Here is a 21,734-nt window from a genome sequence, read left to right as displayed (position 1 = left end):
AATGACACCGTTAGCTTTTTTTTACAAGATTGAAAACTACAAAAGGGGAAATGGTACCTTGAAAGTGGAAAAATCTGGCAGATACTACTGTAGCCAGGTGATCAAAGTTAATATCACCAATAATAGGAAATAGATATTATTTACCTCTTGATGTGATACTCTGAGGACACATCATTTATGCAGTAATCCTTCCAAAAATGCACTATCTTATTCATTAGGAAACTGACAAACTCATACTAAGAAACATTCTATAATTCAATGAATCTGTGCTTGTCAAAAACGTCAGTGTCATGAAAGACAAAGGATCAGGAGCTGTTCCAAATTGAGAAACTGAACTGGTATGATAGCCAGAAAAATTCCAGGCATGATCCTGGAGCTGAGAGGGAAAGAAAGACAATACTGCAGCTTTGAATACAGAGTGTATATTAAATAATATGTTAGGAATATTGAATTTCCTGATTTTGAAAAATAAACTGTGATTATATGAGTATGTCCTTTTTCTTGAGAAGAACACAGTATTATTGCTGAAGAGTCATGATTGAAACTTACTCTCAAATGGTTCAGTAAAAATAAAAGAATAAGAGTGTGTATGGAAGCATTTTATATATTCTATATATACAAGAGATTTAAAAAAAGCCTGTGGTTAAATGTTAACAAAGAGTAAATTTAAGTGAAAGACAAAGGATTTCATTGCATTACTTTTACAACTCTTCTTTATTTAAAGATCAAATAATTAATTTTTATTATTTAATTTCACTTTTCTATAGCTTAGTTTTATTTTTGAAAATTTAATTTTATTTCTTATAGCAATTTAATGTTTATAAACAAATATTTTAGTAGATGTTTTATAATATGTCTGTACATTTTTGTATTTGAAATGCTTTGTAGTTCATCCCATGGCTATGAATGCTATGTTATGAATTGCTCTTTAAAATACCATATAAATTTCAAAATACCAATATTATTTGGCTTATGTGGTTCAGTCACTGATGGAGTGGGAACCTTTTAACTCTTGAAATTGACAAGTTCTACCTCAGGGAGTTGCTAAAGGAGCTAAAATAAAAACAATGAGCCTGTGGTTGTCTAAAAGTTACACTTCTGTCTCAACCTCCTTGCTCCCCCCATTTTCTGCCAACTACCTCACAAATGTTTGAGCGACCAAAAGATTAAACTGTTTGTGGTGGCTCAATAGGGTGGCTTTTTGTTTTTGAGATTATAGACATGTGCAAAAACAAATCTCCGAGGTAGGTGCAGTTTCTGTGGAGAGCCATTGCCTGAGTTGGTAGTGCCATAAAGGAGAGCTTTGACACTATCTCTGGGGTATGCCTGTGTCATGTCATGGTGGCTAAAGGGGACCAGGGACCGTGTCTTTGATTCCTTTTGTATATCTCAGTGTTAGCATCTGGCGTGCTGGCTGGTTGACTTTCATAAAACCTCTTGGAATTCTAAGCACACTGATGGTGTACCTGCTTTTAGAAGAAATGAATGCAGCCTGCCAGTTTCCTCATCCTTGTAATAAAAGAAATTCAATGATATCAAAACTGTGTATTTTTGCAGGTTAGGTTGATGACTGGGTTTGTTGCATTAATGTCATCAACAAGCTAATTTTTTTCTTTTTAAAAAAATCTAATGTTAGCAGTGAGCTGGAGACTAAAAATTTTCCATTTCACTTTGTTTATAATCAAATTATAAAACATTGTTTATAGTCATGAAAAACTGAAAATAACTTTTATGCCCATTAATACAAAAATTGTTAAATCAGTAACTGTATCTATGCAGCTCTGAAGTGATTAAAGAGATTGAGGTAAGTCCATATTTTCCAAAATTGAAAGATTTCTAAGACATATTTTAAGTAAAAACAACTTGCTGAAAAATACTTAACTCATTTATATTTGAAAACAACTATATTTGTATTGTGTACATAAATGTAAATACTTCTGGATACCCTATTAAAAAAAAGCCAAATTGGTGAATAATGTAGAGATTTGGGGAAGAATGCACGAAGGAATGAACTTATACTTTTTGTCTATACCTATCTTCTGCTTTTCTATGTGTAGCATTCTTAAGTAACAAAAATTTATTAAAATACTACTGTGTACTTATACAAATAAACGTAGATGGCAATTCATGTTAAAATTACAAAGGAGTGGATATAATCTAATCAGTGCAAATGATATAATCTCTTTCAATAGCTGATATGCATTCAGGATGGTTACCTTTCCCTGCTAACAGAAACTGGTGAAGTTCGTGAGGATCTTAAGCTGCCAGAGGGTGAACTAGGCAAAGAAATAGAAGGAAAATATAATGCAGGTGAAGATGTACAGGTAAAGACCTATGGCGAGATTGTTTTTTAAGCCATTTTATAAAAGCTTTGACCTAAAGTAGTTAGCATAAAATACTATAAGAAATATGGCTGTTAAATACTGCTGAAATGTTGAAAAGGAACTCTAGAACTAGGCAGTGGAAAACATTTACCATGCACATTCCCGAAGAAAGTATCAAAGTTCATTTTTCACTACATAGACACTGTCAACCCCAAATTTGTTTTGAAGGTAAGCCTGAACTATTCTGAAGGATGAGAAAGGATGTTATGGGAATTCTAAAGACTGAAGGTGATTTACTTTATCTTTGTTATAACTTTCAGAAGTATAACATCTAAGTATTGCAGTATTTACAGTTCTTATTCTCCCGTTCCCTGGAAATTGTTTTAAAAACCACAATTTAAGAAATTCTTCTCTAGAAAACTGTAGAGAAAGATGATTTGATCTTGGAATGCCTCTTTCCAAAATAAATATGTATAAAACATCCACAAATACTCATCTCATCCTCTCCTTCCCTCATTGTGTCCACAAGTCTGTTCTCTATGTTTGGAAACGTATACATTACCACATGTAAAATAGATAACCAGTGGGAATTTGCTGTGTGATGCAGGGAGCTCAAACCCAGTGCTCTGTGACAACCTAGAGGGGTGGGAGGGAGGTTCAGTAGGGAGAGGACATAGGTATACCTATGGCTGATTCCTGTTGATGTATAGCAGGAACCAACACAATATTGTAAAGCAATTATCCTCCAGTTAAAAATAAATAAATTTTTTAAAGTTAAATAAGCAGGGTGAAAAATAGATCCACAATTATCCAGTGTATGATGAGTTAAATATATCTTATATAGATATTGCCTTTTGAATAACTTTTTACCTGCTTTTTTCCTTCTAGGTGTCTGTCATGTGTGCGATGAGTGAAGAATATGCTGTAGCCATAAAGCCCTGCAAATAAATGGGAACATCAGGCATGAGCAAACTGTTAAGTCTGGATCAACTACAGATCTAAAGTTTGGTTCTAAGTTGTCACCAAAGCTATGGCCTTCATAAGCAACCTCATTTCTTTTTCAGTTGATTTGAAATTGTGCTGAGTTAGTTTTGCAGGCAATTAGTAATTTAAAAAAATAATCGATATATAACTTTTTTTTTTAATTTTGTAGGTGTCTTTCCTATAACATTCCTGTGGTTTTCAGTATGTGAGTCCAAGAAACAGATGAGATAGCCTCAGCAGATGTGATTTGTCTGAGTAGATCATTCCTGAATTTTAGTTAAATGATAAATAAACCAGGGTTTTAAACAATGTAGCATCCAGTGGTATTGATGTACCACATTTAAGTTGAATTGCTCTGCATTAATTTCAAACTTAATGTCATAGAATAAGTAGATTATGGATTGGAATTGTCAGAATTTCAGCCAGGGTGTGGCAAGTACAGATCCTTAAACAAAAATCATGATATCGAAAAGTGCCAGTTATCTTAGTAACCGTGTGCAGCCCACCTGTGTTACCTCAGTCATTCTGTTCTTTGCCAAATTTCTGGCAGACTTATCTGTATTATAGTCATTTTAGTACTTTGTTGTGGTTAACAGAGGCATTAAACTGTTGCGTGACTGTTAGCAAGTCATATTGTAAAGAAGGCCCAGAGGACAGTGCCAGAGGGTGTTGGTAAAAGCTGTAGGTTTTTATTTGAGGCCTTTGTAATCAGCATAAAAATAGGAAGTTTCTGTTTGCATTTTTAACTTTTGTTTTCTCTATTTAAAGGAGTGACCCGCTTTACAGGATACTATGCAGTACTTTTTATCGATTATTTTGAATAGTTGATATTTGTAGTAATCACTCCTTTCCAGACATTTTTAAGTAGACTTTTTTGACATCAAAATATTTGTTAAACAAAAACTAGAAATTCTTACTTTAAATTATTTGGAATGCTTGTTAAATTTATGTATGTTTTTCTAACATGAAAGTGAATCATAGAAGAAAAGTTACTTTATATGATTATTATTTAAGTGTATGTATTTATCTGATTGTCATGTGACTTAATTCACTTACTGATATGAAATATAGGAAAGATTTCTATAAACTGAATTACTTTTAAAAGTATTTTAGGTGATTCTGCTACATTTCTGTTCAGTCTTTGGATCATATATCTCTCTATTTCCAGAATTCTAGGCAGGGTTTGTGAGGACTTTTGACTCAATAACAGCCATTATATTGCAGTGAACAAAATCACCATTTCAGTAATACTTTCATTCTCTAAGACTGATTATAAGACCTCTCCCATCATACATTGACTTCTAAAAGGTCTTTGTACCCTATCACCTAGAGGAAATTCTGCATGATGCTATAATCGGTCTACTCAGTGATTGGAAATAGCATTAGGGATAGAAGATCCCAGTTTTAGTTACTTAATTTGCCCACACTTTTAAATCTTACATTGGCCTCAGCAAAACCACGTGGAGAAGAAGCAAGATGCTTTAAGGAAATGCAAGAGGAATTCTAAAGCACATGAAATATTGATGTTGTAGTTAATCATTTTTTAGTATAACATTTTAGCTTTTGCCCATCTAAAGCACAATTAGTAATTAGGCTAAATTCTTTCATTTCCGGAATTCCATTTAGGTATCTACTAGATACTGCTCTAGTTTTTTTAGTACTCTGTAGTATGTATCTTACTTGTGACTGGTTGGCAACGTTACCTGCAGGAATTCCAGAAAGTTACCAATCTGTGCTTCTTGCTGGCCATTCATATGACCCCAGTTAACTACACTAGTATTCTGGTTTAGTGTTAATTCTGGATTAGCATGCCCTTGTTCTTCCTAATTTATCAAACTTCACATAAATACATTTTCAATTGCAAGGTAAAGTATTTCAATTGCAAGGTATATATAAATTGTAATAACGCTCATATACTTCATATATTGAATGGCAAAAGCTACTTATGCATAAGTATTTCAAGTACTATAATAAACTGTAAATACTCTTCTGACATAAAATTATAAGTATAGATTTTAAAGATATGGGACTGTTTATTTTCATGTAAGTCAATACTTGTTTCTCTTGAACAATATATTTCATTTAGAAAAGCTTTATAAATTGTATTAAAAGGAAGCAGGAAACATTTTTTAATAGAACAGAAATGACTTCATTCTTTTTTGACATCAGAAATGTTAAAAGTTGATTCCTAGTATTTGTTGTACTTTTTTGTAGTAAATGTTAAATGTCGGAGTTGCCATGTGTAGAATGTAGACTGTCATGTTGATAGATTATACAGTGATATACCTTTTTGTCTGCAGGCATTTCACCAATTTATATACAGTATTATACTAACAAGTGGAATATTTGTTTCTTTCTAGAACAACATATTTTATTTCTACTGTGAAGACTTTGTTATATCTTATTTGCTACAAAGTTGTATATCCTCTGAAATAGATCAAATTATTGCTACTTTGACTTAGCATTTGCATCATAAACATAATTATGATGTTTCTTTCATGCTCCCCTCCAAGGGCTGTCAAGTCACTTGAAATTGTTGCTAACCAAGCTCTTGAATCCCTTTCCATTTATGGTACAAAATTCTATATGGATGCTTGATAACTATTACCAAAACTCTCCTGCAGCCAGAGCATGAAATCTTTAATAGGAGATGCTGCACTAAAATGTTTAGGCTATAAAATTTGGGGATACAATTTTTCATTATAGCACAACATGTGTGCATATGCACACATAGCTTTGTATGTTTGTTCTTTTTACAAAGTCCTTCCAACTCTTAAAAGTACTGTAGTCTGGTAGTGCCTCAAATATTGGTAACTTTTTTTTTTAATTTACAACTTTTCCAGAATTTGTTTTTGTACTTTAAAGTTTCTCAATTAGATTATTTCTAGTTGTAATTTGAATGCATTGTTCTCAGGGCTGTTTGTGCTAAGAGCTGAAGTCTCCTTATTTTAAAGCTAACTGCATGAAAGAATATTGCAAAATTTTCCCACATTGTAATACAATGATACATACAGATAAAAATCTGTAATATCAACACATTTAAACTATATGCTAAATATTCAAGAAAAAAAATGGGAACATTGCTAACATCTATACTGGAATCTTGCCATTTTTTTTAGAAAAGAATTTGGTGGTCTTATCTTAGAACCTTATCCTTAATGATACACATGAAAGCATTCCTTTGGCATGGACCCCAAAGATAGCTTTAGAGCCAAACTTTGATGTAGTGATTCTCAAAACATGTCTAGGGACAACAGAATTAAAATTAGTATTAAAATTCATAATACTTTTGGGGGTACATTAAAGTGTACAGATTGAATTCTGTATATGAACTAGTAAGAAATTTATTATAAGAAAATATGACTCTTAAGCAGTATATGTGCAAACTATAAGCATATTTCCATAAACAGCATAATATTAATTGGTCAACAGTTTTAAATTTTCTGATATCATCTAGGCATATTATTTCATAGTTTTCAAGCCTTTTTTCCTCCCAGCATTTGGACAAATAATAGGCAACAAAGGCTTAAGAAAAATTTATTGTGAAAAACCTTAAAATTGAGAAAATTCAATCCATTAACTTTATTAAATTTTCTTTCTCTGAATTGGGCATATGGTATTATTTGATTTTAGCAGGGAACATTTGGATTTAGCTTACAGAACACAGATGTTCTATGGGAACACAGTTCTATATAATTTAATATTTTTTCATTAAATGACCATCTGAGCATCAACGTAACTACCAAGTGAGGTCAAGTGCCTGAAAAGTGCTGTATATATCTAAACACGTTTTCCTTACATGAAAAAGGTATCTTATAGCAATGCATATCAGGCTTTCACCTGCTAAAAAAACATTCTTGTTGCCAAACCTTACCATTCACTACTATTACTGACTCCTTATTACAGGTTGAAACCTATTTTACAATTAAAAAAAAGGTTCCTTTATTTATATAAAGTCCTTAAAACTATGTCTTGATATTGGTAGACTTAAGTTTATCATAGTTCAAGATTGCACTTTTTTAAAATTCTGGATATAAACTTTATTCAGTGGTGATTATACAGCTTGTCATAAGTCATGGTTGTGATCTTTCTTGAGAGGAATCCTTTATGTGGTTAATATCTACTATAAATAAGCACTCTTGTGCTTGTTATAAAGAATAATGCAAATTCCTAGCTCTGTACTGTTTCTGTCCTCTTCAGAAATGAAATAGTTGAAATGGCATTGTCTAATCCAGTGGCACTTTATTAGTAATACATTTTATTTGTTATAGGTATAAGAGAACTCATGCTCTTACCTGCAGAGACCCATATGTTTTAGCTAAAACTTTAAAATTGTAAGATATGTAGTATGGGTATTATTATAATTGTGTATTTTACATTTCAAAAATGGGTAAAATTCATATATTAAGCCTTTGACTATGTTAAAATAATTGTGAAATTCCTTAAAATGTAGATAGTAAACTTACCAATTATAACTTTTTGTTACATTACAATATATTTGTTAAGTTCATCAATTATATTAAATAAAAATAAAGTTAATTTAACAGCTTATACTATTCTTGTATATATACATTCCTAGAGACACTGAGTGGCTTCACTTTCACTTTTCCCTTTCATGCACTAGAGAAGGAAATGGCAACCCACTCCAGTGTTCTTGCCTGGAGAATCCCAGGGACGGCCGAGCCTGGTGGGCTGCCGTCTATGGGGTCGCACAGAGTCGGACATGACTGAAGCGACTTAGCAGCAGCAGAGACATTTTTATACTAGAAAATAACTACTGTTAAGAGAAAATCTAACTTGTATTTTGTTTGTTTTTCTATATTTTAGCTTCTTATTGTACAGCACCCTAGCTTTACATCTGGGAATGTTCATTTCTAAATTTCAGTTCCAGATTTAGATATACTGTTTCTTTTAATCTTTAAGTTTTTAATAGTTTTTAGAATATATAAAATACATGGTTCAAAATTCTCTAGATACAAGAATAAATACATCTCTTCCTCCTCTTCCTGTGCATTCTTCCAGGGATACATAATACAAGAGAGTTTAGTGGTCCCAACCCCTGATCAGGGTCTGAGGTGTTCCTTCCGTACCAGACTTGCTGTTCGCTTTCTATACCGAAGTGAATGGTGTGATGAGTCCCAGAAGCAAACTCTTTTCCCAGTCCTCATCATATCTAATCAACACCATCTGGACAGATTCATCCTGAGGTGGCGCAGCAGTTTCTTCCTTTTACCCACTGTACCATTCTAGAACATCTCTCTCACTTCCTGACGTGTGGACTATACCAAGACTACCAGCATAGTTGTCACCTCATATCTGTGATCAGTATTACTGTTACCCATAACCCTCCAGATCCAACAAGCATAGCTGGGTAGTGGGAAAAGCACCAGATTAAAGTCTTGTACACCTCAGCCCCACTCTTTTTTGCCACTTGCAAACACCAATAACTTGTATCCCAGAAATAGGCATGGGAGGGAAAAAACAAGAGTGAAAAGGGACTAACTGTATGTCACATATCCACTTCAGTTTCTTTCCCCCCAATCGCAACCTCATATTTAAACAAATATTCTATCCAAATAGGATGTGTCCTATGGAATTGCCACTTTTAGAACTCTAACTGCCTGTCTAAAGTGTGTTCCACTGGGAACTTAAAATATCGATTCCCACAATACATTGAGCAGGATCAATTACAATCACTGGGTGTGTATCGGCTCAAAAGGATCCACCTACAATGTTTTATAAATCCACTGTCGTCTTTGTGAGTTATTTGAATCCAGTCGAACCAATTTTTGATCCCACCCATGGGTACTACCCAGCATCACAATGACTTGTATCCTAGTGTTTAGAAGGGCAAAAAGACTTGCAACCACAATTGCTATCAGATCCCTGACAGAGATTCTAATCGGGAGAATGGAGGCTTATCTACCTAATATTGATAGTGTGTCTGCCTTTTTTGTTCACACTGATGTGTGCGGGTTTCACTTAAAATTGTTGCCACTCTAGTGCATTTTAATTTTGTACAATCATTGAGGTAAATCTTAGAGAAAGAAATACAAATACATGGAACTTGAAAAGGACATTTAGGGCACAAAGAAAACCGTTTCTACAAAGAGGAAATGGTAAAAATAATGCTGATACCAACCCTAAGTGAAAATAAAAAGACCCTTCTACCTGGAAATTTGACAACCTATTACATAATTCTATAGTGAAAGGAGTACTACAAACAAAGAATTCCTGAAAAATAATGAAAACTGTATATCAGAATCTATGTAAAGCAGTATACAGGAAAATTCATAGCCTTAACATCTATATCACAAATGAAAGGAATGTAAATAAATTACATTCCTAAATCAAATAATCAGAAAAAAAGAAAACAAACCAAAAGAGAGCATAAGGGAAGAAATGATATAAACAGAATTAGGTGACTAGAGAGCTTCCCTGGTGGTTCAGTTCGTAAAGAATCCGCTTGCAATGCAGAAGACACAGGTTTGATCCCTGGGTCGGGAAGATCCCCTGAAGAAGGAAATGACAGCCCACTCCAGTATTCTTGCCTGGGAAATCCTATGGATAGAGAAGCCTGGCCAGCTACAGTCCATGGGGTTGCAAGAGTTGGACACGACTTAGTGACTAAACCACCAGGTGAATAGAAAAATTGAAATTAAAAAAAAAAATTCTGGTTTCTTGAAAAACTGACAGATCACTGGCTAATTTATTTAAGGTAAATGAAGAAAACACAAAAGTGAAAAATGAGAACAAGAAAGAATGACTAACAATGCAGGGAGAAAATGAAAATAAATTCTATGCGGATAAATTTGAAAACCTAGATGATACGATTTTTTAGGAAAATATGGTTATTAGAATCAACCTCCACAGAAAGAGAAAGCTTAAACAGAACAACTTTAAAACAGAGAAAGTTATCAAGAAATTGTTCACACACACACACACAAAAACCCAACAACCAAAAACGAAACTAGGCAAATAGTTTCACAGGAGAATTTTACCAAACTTTTTCGAGTCCAGATGGTCTCAAAGTTACATAGATTGTTTTAGAGCATAGACAATTAGAACTTCCAAATTCTTTTTACAAAACAAGTATAACATTGATACCTGAACTTGATAAAGATAAAAATAAATACAAGTACTCATGCAAATATCCTAATACACTATACTAGTAGTGAATAGACTCAAACCACACATGAAGAAAATGATACCCACACCCACATGGAGTTTACATCAGAGATGCAAAAATAAATCAATATTATGAAATCTATCAATTCACTCCCAAGGAAATATATTAATATATTAGGAAATCTCTAATAGTATTCACTATATTAATAAGTCTAAAGAGAAAGGTCATATTATTCTCTCCATAGATGCTGAAAAAAAACTTTGGATAAAACAAAACCCATCCTCAAAACATCTCTCTAAAATGGTAGCTGTGTCAGGTTCATGAAATTATAGAAAAATTCCTCATTTGTGTTACTAGTGCTATGTTCCACGTGCAATAAATATGATTTCCCCCCACAACTTGTTTACATGAAGCACAGGTAGGTTTCTGTAACAACCCAAGTGGGCCATTTTTTAAAAGGTAACTGTAGGTTTTACTAACTGCAAGATCAGACCAGTGCCGCCAAAGTTGGGACCAACGTTCAGCAGAGATTATCTGGGATCTCTGAAACCAAATTATTTTACCCGAACTTGGTGAAAAAAAAAAAAACCTCTTCGAAAGAAAAAAAAAAGTGGATGAATATTTACCATAAATATATCTCCATTTACACATGATAACATGGTATATATAACATTATATGTGTGTATGTGTGTGCATGATCGCATGTGGGTATGTGTTTATGTGTAAAATTGTAAAAGCTAGCCTTTTACCTAATGGAAAAACACTGAAGGCATTCTCAGTAAGTTCAAGAAATAGACAAGAATGCCCACTATCTTGACAACTATTATATTGTTCTGGAAGTATCAGCCAATACTATTGCACAACAGAAAACAGTTAAGACACATTAGAATTGTAAAAGTAAGAGAAGAAGCTTTCCTATTTTTAGATGATCTGATAGAATACCTGGAAAATCCCATATAATCAATGATAAAGCTAATTCAATAGAATTATTCATCAAAGTAGAAGGATTTAAGATTCACATACAAAAGCTTTTATATACAAAAATAATAACCAATTAGAAGATATATATTGGAAGGAAGACCTTATTTACAGTAGCAGCAAAAAGATAAAATACAATGAAGAAACATACAAAAAATTTTTCAAAACCTATATGAACTATAAAACACTACTGAAAGACACAAATCTGACTTAAACAGGTGTTCTTGGCTGATAGCTCAACACTACTGAGATGCTAGTTCTACTTAATTTATCAACTTAATGCAGCCCCCTCAAACTACAAGCTTTTTTATGGAGCTAAGCAAGTTGCTACAAAGTTCATGTGGAAATAAAAACAAGAAATAGCTAGAAAAATACTGAAAAGAGCTATAATTGGCGACTAGCACTACAGAAATTAAACTTACTACGAAGTCTCTATGGAGCTTCCCAGGTGGTGCCAGTGGTAAAAAACCCACCTGCCAATGCACTAGATATGAGACATGGGTTCAATCCCTGGGTTGGGAAGATCCCCTGGAGGAGGGCATGGCAACCCACTCCAGTATTCTTGTCATGGAGAATGTCCTGGACAAAGGAGCCTGGAAAACTACAGTCCACAGGGTTGCAAAGAGTTGGACATGGACTGAAGCAACTTAACACACACACACACAAAGTCTCTATAATGAAAAGAGTGAGGTACTGGCAAATAAACAGACCAAAAGAGTGAAATATGAAGTCTCAAAAGAGACCCAAATATATATACAGAAATTCTGTATTTGATAAAAGTAGTATTACAAACCACTGGGCAAATATTAATTTAGCTAAATTGTGCTGGGACAATTGGAAAAAAATAAACTTGGAAAAAATAAAATGAATTCCATACAACATACATAAGAATAAACTCCAAATGAAGCAGTGGCCCAAATGGAAACAATAAACTCTACAAGTCCTAGAAGATAACATGGGTGAATTTCTCTATAACTTGGCTTCTTTTCAACTATGACTAAAAATCCAGAGACAATAAAAAGATTTATAGATATATAGATATACTGTAGATAAAAAACAATAAATGGAGCAAAATGCTAATAGTAGGTAAAAGTCTAGATAAGGGATATATAGACACACATATATATTTATATATTCTTTACCAGATTTTCATGTATTTATATATGTATACATTGTGTTTTGAAATATTTTTACAATTTTAAGTTTGAAATAGTTTATAAAGTTTTCTAAATTTCAAAAAAGTATGTATTGTACTAATATTTACACATGTATATAATTACTTGTATAATCTAAATGATACAGATATATAAATACACATTCATCAACATGTATGTTTCAAAGGATTAAATAGCTATTTTAAGCAGGTGTGATTTTAGATATTTTTATGCATTATCTGTTTTACTTCTTTATATTTCCTTTCATGAGCCATTTATTTCAGCATAAGAGGATAATAATTTTGTTCTTTAAAAGTTTCTCAAAGCATTGCTTATAGTAGTGAAAAAATGGAAATAATCTAAATGGACACAAATAAGTGAATGACTAAAACAAAAATGACAAGTAATAAAATTAAGCAGTGAAAACAGATACTTGTTCTCATTTTAAAGGTTGATCAATTAATTAGTCAGAATTCTTTTGGCACTGTATAGCAAGAAAATCTTACTTCTGAAACTGAAATTGTTAAAAATAATTTTAAAATAACTTTGGTTTTTCTAAACATACACTGAGGGTTTCCCTGGTGGCTCAGTGGTAACAAATCCACCTGCCAATGCAGGAGATGCAGGTTTGATCCCTGGTCTGGGAAGATCCCAAATGCTGTGGAGCAATTAAGCCCCTGGGCCACAACTACTGAGCCTGAATTTTCACAAACTACACACACTTTATGTAACCACCCCCAAGATCAAGAAATAGTACATTACTAGCACAATAGATCCACAAAATAACCTTTTTTTTTAATATGCAGTAGGTGTTTGTTTAGATTTATTCACAACTTAGACCTTTTCTTTGCTATTTCTTTTGGCAGATAGCCCTTCTTTCTAGGATTATTTTTCTTTATCCCAAAGTATATTTTTCAGAGTTCCTTTACTAGGAGTCTGTTGTTAATAGCAAATTTTCAGTTTTGTTATCTAAAAATGTCTTAAATGCATCTTTACTCTTGAAAAGTAGTTTTAAACTTTTTAGTTCTAGGTAGACAGTTATTTTCTCTTGTGTATGTGTCAGTTGCTCAGTCGGGTCCGACTCTTGCAACCCCATGGCCTGTAGCCCGCCAGGCTCCTCTGTCCATGGAATTCTCCAGGCAAGAATACTGGAGTGGCTTGCCATGCCTGTCTCCATTTTTTTTTTTTTCTCTCTCTTAGTACTTTGAAGATAATAATTATCTGCTCCTGGCTTTCATTGTTGCAGATGTGAAATCATCTGTTAATGTATCTCCTGTTAATAAACATTTTGGCTTTTCTTTCTGGATGCTTTTGAAATAACTGTGTTTGTGTTTTGAAGTTTCACTACAATGTGTTTAGGTATGCATTTCTTTTCAATTATCCTGCTTGATACTTCCTGAATCTATGAATTTAGCCACTATTTCTCTAAATTTTGCCTTATCCCCATTTTCTCTATTGTACCCTTCTGTGTGTGTGCATGCTTAGTTGCTAAGTCATGTCCGACTCTTTGCAACCCCATGCACTGTAGCCCGCCATGCTCCTCTGTCCATGGGATTTTCTCAAACAAGAATACTGGTGTGTGCTGCCATTTTCTTCTCCAGGGGACCTTACTGACCTGGTACCCTTCTAGATCTCCCATTTGACATAACTAGAACATTCTTACTCTGACATCTTTGTCTCTTAACCTACCTTTTTACATTTTCTCTTTGCTTGTCTATGTTGCATTTTAAGTAATTTGCCATTCATTGATTTTCTCTGCAGTTGTCTACTCTCCTGTTTAACTCATCCACTCTTCCTAATTAAAGATTTTGTTTTTAATTTTTAGAAGTTCTATTTTATTCTTGTTTTTAAAAAATTCCTGGCCAATTCCAATTGTTCCTGGTTCCTTTATCATATCTTAAATAGTCTTAGCTTTTAAATATATTGAAGATAGTTATTTGCATTTGCTTCTGCCTGGCACTATCAAGCCAAGCACACTTTTAGAAGTGTCTTAAACTGTCTTTTTAGGCTGGAGCTGTCTCATACCATTTCAGCAGAACTAATTCTAGCCCTAAATTGGTATGAGCATGAGGACTGGTCATTTCTGCCTCCAAAAAATTCTTTAGCTTTTCCACCAACTTAACCACACATTAGAAATTATTGATAAAACTATATTTTATCTAGTTTTTTAATGTGGCTTCATATGGTAGGGTGTCCCTGTGACTCTAACCGCCATATTATTCAATATTTTATTTTACTGCTCTATTCAGGCAGTATTATAATATAGATCCAATGACTGAAGGTTATATTAGAAATATACCTATCACATATTATAGTGTCTATATTTGAATAGCAGAAAAGACAACTTCCCTTCATTGTGCTAAATTATCTTGGCTCTTTTTAGACACCTATTATTTCATATGTTTTAGAATCTATTGTCAAACTAAAAAATATTCATAGGGTGTTGATAAGCAATGTATGTACATATATTACATATATAATGGAGAGAGAATCTGTGTTTAAAATTTGGTTATTTATAATATTTAATCTTACTATCTTACATTTCTGGTTAATGTTTTCCTTAAGTTTTTTTTTTCCATAATTGAAAGTTTTTTTTTCTGTTATAGTTTCTATTTAGTTATCTTGGGATTACTAGTTATTTTCAAAATATATTGTTTTTGATATCCACTTTGTACAAATGGCATAATAGTTTTAAGTATTTTTCTGTCATTGCATGCAAGACTGCCAAAAACCAGCAATAAAGTAATAAGTGCCTCAATTAATGGCTTATTCTCAAAATATCAATAGTACAAGGAGCATTTCTACTTTTCAGCCTGGGCAGCCCTGGAGGAGAAAATGACAACTGCTCTTCTTTTTCCTTAATGTTTATAAAATAAATAAAATTACAGTGGTTCCTGAAGCAAACAAGCAAAAAAAGTTGAAATGAATTTCTTCTAGGAATTCAACACTTCTGTTTAGAAGCTACACGTTGTAATGCTTCATTAAAGCATAGCTCTCACTATTACTAATCATTTTCACCAAGAACATACATAGCTATCCCTTTCTAGGGTCGCTCTCCAAATTAAGAAAAATCCACCCCAGCCTCTACACTTGCCCACCCCACCTCCTTGCATGACAGTTTCTCCTCAACAAACAAAAATATTGCAGAACGCTGAGAGGCATACCACATTTCTGAAATGACATCAACTTAGAATCCTTCAAAGCTCAGAAACTATTTTTTTTTCTTCTCATCAAGTATGTTACCACCACACATCCATCCTCTTGTGTCTTGTACATTTTAGTAGTTGCTGCTGCTGCTGCTAAGTCGCTTCAGTCGTGTCCGACTCTGTGCGACCCCATAGACGGCAGCCCACCAGGCTCCGCCATCCCTGGGATTCTCCAGGCAAGAATACTGGAGTGGGTTGCCATTTCCTTCTCCAGTGCATGAAAGGGAAAAGTGAAAGTGAAGTCGCTCAGTCGTGTCTGACTCTTAGCGACCCCATGGACTGTAGCCTACCAGGCTCCTCCATCCATGGGATTTTCCAGGCAAGAGTACTGGAGTGGGGTGCCATTGCCTTCTCCGATTTTAGTAGTTACATCTCAGCAAAATATTCCTTGGATGGCATCACCGACTCAATGGACATGAGTTTGAGTAAACTCTGGGAGTTGGCAATGGACAGGGAGGCCTGGTGTGCTGCAGTCCATGGGGTCGCAAGGAGTCGGACGCGACTGAGCGACTCAACTGCTGACTGAACTGAAAACATTCCTCGAATGTTTACTGGGAGGCACTGCGGATGGAGTCAGGAGTCCTGGGATTAACTCTGTCTTGTGTGCTGTGCTTAGTCGCTCAGTCGTTTCTGACTTTGAGAGCCCATGGACTGTAGTCTGTCAGGCACCTCTGTCCACGGGAATTCTCCAGGCAAGTATACTGGAGTGGGTTGCCACGCCCTCCGCCAGGAGATCTTCCCAACCCAGGGATCGAACCCAAGTCTCCCTCATTGCAGGCGGATTCTTCACCATCTGAGCCACCAGGGAAGCCCAAAAGTACTGCAGTGGGTAGCCTATCCCTTCTTCAGGGGATCTTCCCCACCCAGGAGTCGAACCGGGGTCTCTTTCATTACAGGCGGTTTCTTTACCAGTGGAGCTACCAGAGAAGCCCAGGATTAACTCTAAAACCTATAAAAAGAATAAAATATAATAAATTACACACAATGTGTGAACACGTGAGCACTACGCATTTTTCTCTTAAAAGATTTTCTTTTTACCCTCAAGAACCTAGGGCTCCCCAAAACACTGATTTCCCTCAACAGTCATTTAGAAAACAAGACTTAGAGTCAAAGCATATATACAGAAATAACTTTTTTGCTAGAGGATTATAATCGCAATATAAAACAGGAGATCCCAAAGCAACCTGAGACACTGCTTTGCCCTGACGAAAGACCCAGGCGATTAGTGAAAAACGTTTCCTGCATCCCTCGGGTGTGTGCAGCTGGAGCGGTCTCTCAGAAGGTAACCGCAGAGACCACTGCGGTCAACCAGCATTTGCAGTCACCAGCGCAGTATCGTGAATGGTTTCTCCCACCGCGGGCCGGCGCTCCCTAGTAAACTGCCTCTAGCCCTCCAGGCCACCCCCCGGTTTCCTGGGTTACTGGCCTCCGCGCTCCTCCCAAGTTCTCTTCCGAGAGAGACGGCGATCTTACGTTCTCGGCGCGTGACGCAGCACGCTTTGGTATAAATACGTGAGGCCGGCAGCCTCTTTCCTTCTCATCGCGCGGCGAGCCTTCAAGATGGCGCCGGTGAGTGTTCGTGTTGTTGCCGGGAGTGAGCGGATTTTCGCCCGTTGTAGATGCGTTTTGTAGCTGGCGAGTTGAGATCGTCTAATTTTAGGCAGAGGAAGGGTAAAAATGGAGACTTGGGTTAGGAACACAAGCAGAACGTTAAGATTGTGAGTTTTTTTTCTTACTCCTGTCGACTGCCATGCGGTCTTGTGGATTTCGAGGTAGGCCCGAATTGGCTTACGATGGTTGGTCGTGGCAGCGCAGGGAACGAAGAGGAGGCAGGACGGTGAACGGGGCTAGTGGGACAGCCTTTGGGCCATTACTTTTTTTTATCTCGCGCCTGATAACGCGGATGATACCCTGTTTGTTTCCACTAGGAAGCGAAGGTGGGTAATGCGGCCGGTCTAATTGCCTTGCCAGGCGGAGGGAGAGAGAGCTGAGGCACTCAACTTCCGGGATAGCCGCGGTTGGAGAAGTTTCAGAGAACTTTTAAGTTAGGGAAGAAGTTTCTTCATTATCTCACGATAAAAGTTTTTTAAATGGTGAAAGCCAGAACCCTTGGGCGAATGTAAAAGTGGCTTTTTTCAAAGTTTTACTTACTAAATAAGGAAACCAGTACCTAAAGCTGGTTAAAGAGCTTTAAAGCCATCCAAAGAGCATTTGAAATGTTAGGGTAAAACTGCATTTCCAAACCTAATTGATACTCAGGTATAAATTGCCCAGTTAAGTCCGGCTCCTAGTATTCTCTTCTGCCAGTTTCAGTTAAGTCGCTCAGTCGTGTCCACTCTTTGCGACCCCGTGGACCGCAGCACGCCAGGCTTCCCTGTCATCCCTAACTCCAGGAGCTTGCTCAGACTCATGTCCCTAGAGTCGGTGATGCCATCCAACCATCTCATCCTCTGTCGTTACCTTCTCCTGCCTTCAGTCTTTTCCCAGCATCAGGGTCTTTTCCAGTGAGTCAGTTCTTCACATCAGGTGGCCAGAGTAATGGAGCTCTCAGCATGAATATTCAGGACTGATTTCCTTTAGGATTTATTGGTTAGATCTTGCAGTCCAAGAGATTCTAAAGAATTTTCTCCAGAATTTTGACCACAGTTCAAAAGCATCAATTCTTCAGCGCTCAGCTTTCTTTATGGTCCAACTCTCACATCTATACATGACTGCTGGAAAAACCATAGCTTGTTTCAAAGTTTGGATAAAAATTTTTGACACAAATATGTTTTTTAAAAAAGCAGAACAGATTAAAAGTTCTTTTTCCTCACCCATAACAGCATTAAGGATTGAATTTTCTAGTGGTAAGCGGGCGGAATATCCCATTCTGTCTTGCAGCTGAGCTTCGACTAAGTGGTGGGCTACCTGATTCCCCACCTTCAGTGGGGGTGGCAGTAGTAAAGACATGCCTGGTAGTTTGAAATTGAACATCTGTAGTCTGGGAAATAATAAAAGCCCACAAAACTTAGTTTTGATCATTTGAGGGGGGAAAAAAATGAACCTGATTAGAAGTTCTGATCAAGCTCTGGGTAACTTGTTGAAAGGAGGTTGATTCTCTTAATCTTTTCCATTTGAAAAACAGGATTCTTGGGAATCTTCTGGTGAAGGAAACTATTGTAGGCCACCAGGTACTTTGAGCTTTCTTGAATTTTGCACTTGTGAAACACTTATATGATGAACAAGGGAAATTTCCAGCGGATTTCATGAAGCTTGGTTTTTAATCAAGTTAATGAGTGTACTCCCCTATTCATAGCCAGGTTAGAAAAAGTTAGCGTGTAGAATTTTGCACCATTTCATACATATATAGCCTCACTGTACATCTCTGCACTGATACGGGGTTTTGATTTTATATGTGAATAAATTGTTGTAGAGAGCCATACTTACATTAAATTTTCTGTAGAAGAAAGACAAGAAGCCTAAGAAGTCAACCTGGAAGTTTAATTTGGATCTTACTCATCCAGTAGAAGATGGAATTTTTGATTCTGGAAATTTTGTAAGTATCACTCTACTCAGCTTGTTTTTATCACTTTAGTAGAATTTCTAATAATGAATTATATAATCTTTGATTTTAACCTAAGCTCTGTTCCTAGGGTACCTTCCCTAGTGAATATCTAGGGTTTTCTTCCCTAGTGTGGCATTTTTTCTGTTTTAAAATAGGAACAGTTTCTGCGGGAGAAGGTTAAAGTGAATGGAAAAACTGGAAATCTTGGGAATGTCGTTCACATTGAACGCTTCAAGAATAAAATCATAGTCGTTTCTGAGAAACAGTTCTCTAAAAGGTTGGTATGTGTTTTCCATCGTGTTTTGTTTAAACAGTGTTGGGTGCTTTAATTAGAATGTGTTTGAAGAAACATGTCTGTTGTGTAATATGGGAGTAGTGTCCTAGCTTCTAGTAGAAGCAGCCAATCAAAGGTAGATTTCTCTAATGTTCCTCCTGTGGCAAGTCTTCATTCATTAAAATTTTCTTGACAGATAGTAAATATTAATACTCCATAATGACAGCACTGTTTGTTAGTGCATAGCCTAGCAGTGAACCAAGCACACTAGGTAGCCACTACCAAGGAACTTAAATTTTAGCATAGAAGAGGGAGAATGAAATGCAGGAATGTAAGTAGTTGATAAGAGCTGTGTGTAAGTGCATAAAGAAAGTGGATGTTTAAAGTGGTCAGGGAAAGCTTCATCTAAATGAAATAGAGTAGTGGACCAAAGATTTAGGAGCCTGTGGTGGTATTGCATATTAGCTGTGGTCGTGAATTAATCACTAGGGATTTGGAGATGAAGTATCTGTTCCCAAGGTTCTTATGGACATGCAGATAATTGTTATAAATGCAATATTGTAATTGCTGCATTGAAGGTAGAAATTGGGATAGCAGGAGTTTGCAGAGAACGTGAAAGTAAGCTTAGTGTTGCCAGTGGAATGAGATTCCTGACTGGGAGCAACATTGACAAAGGGCAAGGAGGCTTGAGAGGAATGCGAAGGAGTTCAGAATTGTAAAATGTAAAGGGAGAGTGATTGGAATAATGAAATCAGGCCATGCTGAAAGCTTTTCTTATAAGGACTGCACCATATGCGGGTTGCAAGACTGGGTAATCTTGAACTTGTGAATAAGATTCAGCCCTATTGACAGGTTGCCTCTTGTTGATCCAAGATGGGATTGAGATTAGGGAGATTGGTGGTGAAGAGAATGTTGATATTAGCATGTAACATTTGAAGAATGAGATTGTATTGTTTAATTTAAAAATCTAATGTCGCTGTAAGACTGAAGAGGAAACTACTATTACTGCTATCCTTCATATTAGTCTTCAGTATATGAAGTTTATTGCGAGGGTGGGGGAAAATAAGGGTTTTGTAGGGCATAGAACTGATACTAATTGGGGTGTGAATGGTGCCTTATATCCCTAGCAGCCTTGCTTAATATTTAGTACAAATGAAATAATTAGCGAGAACTAGGAACAAAGAAGATGAATATGACAGTGTGTCTTATATAGGCCTTTATGTAGTAAGTATTACATTTAATGAAATTTATTTTTATTTTAAAGGTATTTGAAGTACCTTACCAAGAAATACCTTAAAAAGAACAATCTTCGTGATTGGCTTCGTGTGGTTGCATCAGACAAGGAGACTTATGAGCTTCGTTACTTCCAGATTAGTCAAGATGAAGATGAATCCGAGCCTGAGGACTAGATGATGCCATCCCTTATAGGGCTTTGCTCACTAATACAATAAGCATACAAAAGAAGGAAACATCTTGAAATGGACCTGTAGCTTATCAGTGAATAAAAAACATTACTCTGTATGTTAAACATTCATCTTTTATTTAAGTGTATGCTGTTTATATGGTGCTGGCTTTCCTTTAATACTTTTATATTTTTATTGGAGTGTAGTTGATTTACACTCCAGTATTCTTGCCTAGAGAATCCCAGGGACAGTGGAGCCTGGTGGGCTGCCGTCTATGGGGTCGCACGGAGTCGGACACGACTGAAGTGCCTTAGCAGCAGCAGCAGCAGTTGATTTACAATGTTGTGTTAGTTTCAGGTATATAGCAAAGTGAATGAGTTACACATATATCCACTCATTCTTTTGTCATATAGACCATTACAGAGTATTAAGTAGAGTTCCCTGTGATATACAGCAGTTTTTTAGTTACGTGTTTTATGTATGCTAAGTTGCTTCAGTTTTGTCTAACTCGGCAAACCCATGGACTGTAGCCCACCAGTCTTCTCTGTCCATGGGATTCTCCAGGCAAGAATACTGGAGTGGGTTGCCATTTCCTACTCTTATCTGTTTTATGTGTAGTAGTGTGTATATGCCAGTTTCAATCTCCCAATGTATCCTTCTCTCCCGTATCCCCTGGTAAAGGTATATAGCAAAAACATAATTTTGGGTGTAACTATATAATAAAATATTTAGATTTGA

General features: G+C 35.8%; 2 protein-coding genes and 1 long non-coding RNA gene across 17 annotated transcripts in view; 2 read left to right on the top strand and 1 right to left on the bottom strand.

Annotated features, from left to right (window-relative positions):
* EIF5A2 (eukaryotic translation initiation factor 5A2) overlaps positions 1-7,857 on the top strand; it is a 17,096-nt gene extending 9,239 nt beyond the window's left edge. For 7 of the 14 annotated variants that reach the window (XM_081570889.1, XM_081570883.1, XM_081570887.1 and 4 more), the window contains 2 exons: positions 2,193-2,324; positions 3,213-7,857. In XM_081570889.1, coding sequence (XP_081427015.1) covers positions 2,193-2,324; positions 3,213-3,272 — 192 coding nt within the window. In that variant the 3' untranslated portion in view covers positions 3,273-7,857. The remainder of the gene's footprint in view (positions 1-2,192; positions 2,325-3,212) is intronic. The other 7 variants (XR_014077073.1, XR_014077070.1, XR_014077069.1 and 4 more) reach the window with 3 other exon arrangements.
* Positions 2,162-17,662, bottom strand: LOC145538599 (uncharacterized). The gene is made up of 3 exons (XR_014077075.1): positions 16,960-17,662; positions 3,195-3,262; positions 2,162-2,276 (listed from the first exon to the last, which is right to left on the bottom strand). It is a non-coding gene; the product is annotated as an uncharacterized LOC145538599 (long non-coding RNA).
* RPL22L1 (ribosomal protein L22 like 1) lies at positions 17,309-21,734 on the top strand. Of its 2 annotated transcripts, none has more exons than XM_081570892.1 (4): positions 17,309-17,344; positions 19,221-19,310; positions 19,475-19,596; positions 20,858-21,734. In XM_081570892.1, the coding sequence occupies exons 1-4, from the start codon at positions 17,336-17,338 to the stop codon at positions 21,000-21,002; spliced, it is 366 nt and encodes a 121-aa protein (XP_081427018.1). In that variant the 5' UTR covers positions 17,309-17,335; the 3' UTR covers positions 21,003-21,734. The 2 variants fall into 2 exon arrangements, with proteins under 2 accessions (XP_081427018.1, XP_081427017.1); XM_081570891.1 differs by having other exon boundaries at positions 19,218-19,310.

Source organism: Giraffa tippelskirchi, chromosome 2 (genome assembly GCF_054371585.1).
Source record: "Giraffa tippelskirchi isolate mGirTip1 chromosome 2, T2T-mGirTip1v1.2.pri, whole genome shotgun sequence".
In the NCBI taxonomy this organism is placed as follows: Eukaryota; Metazoa; Chordata; class Mammalia; order Artiodactyla; family Giraffidae; genus Giraffa; species Giraffa tippelskirchi.
The sequence above is the reverse complement of the archived record's forward strand: the minus strand, read 5'-3'. Positions and strand labels throughout refer to the sequence as shown.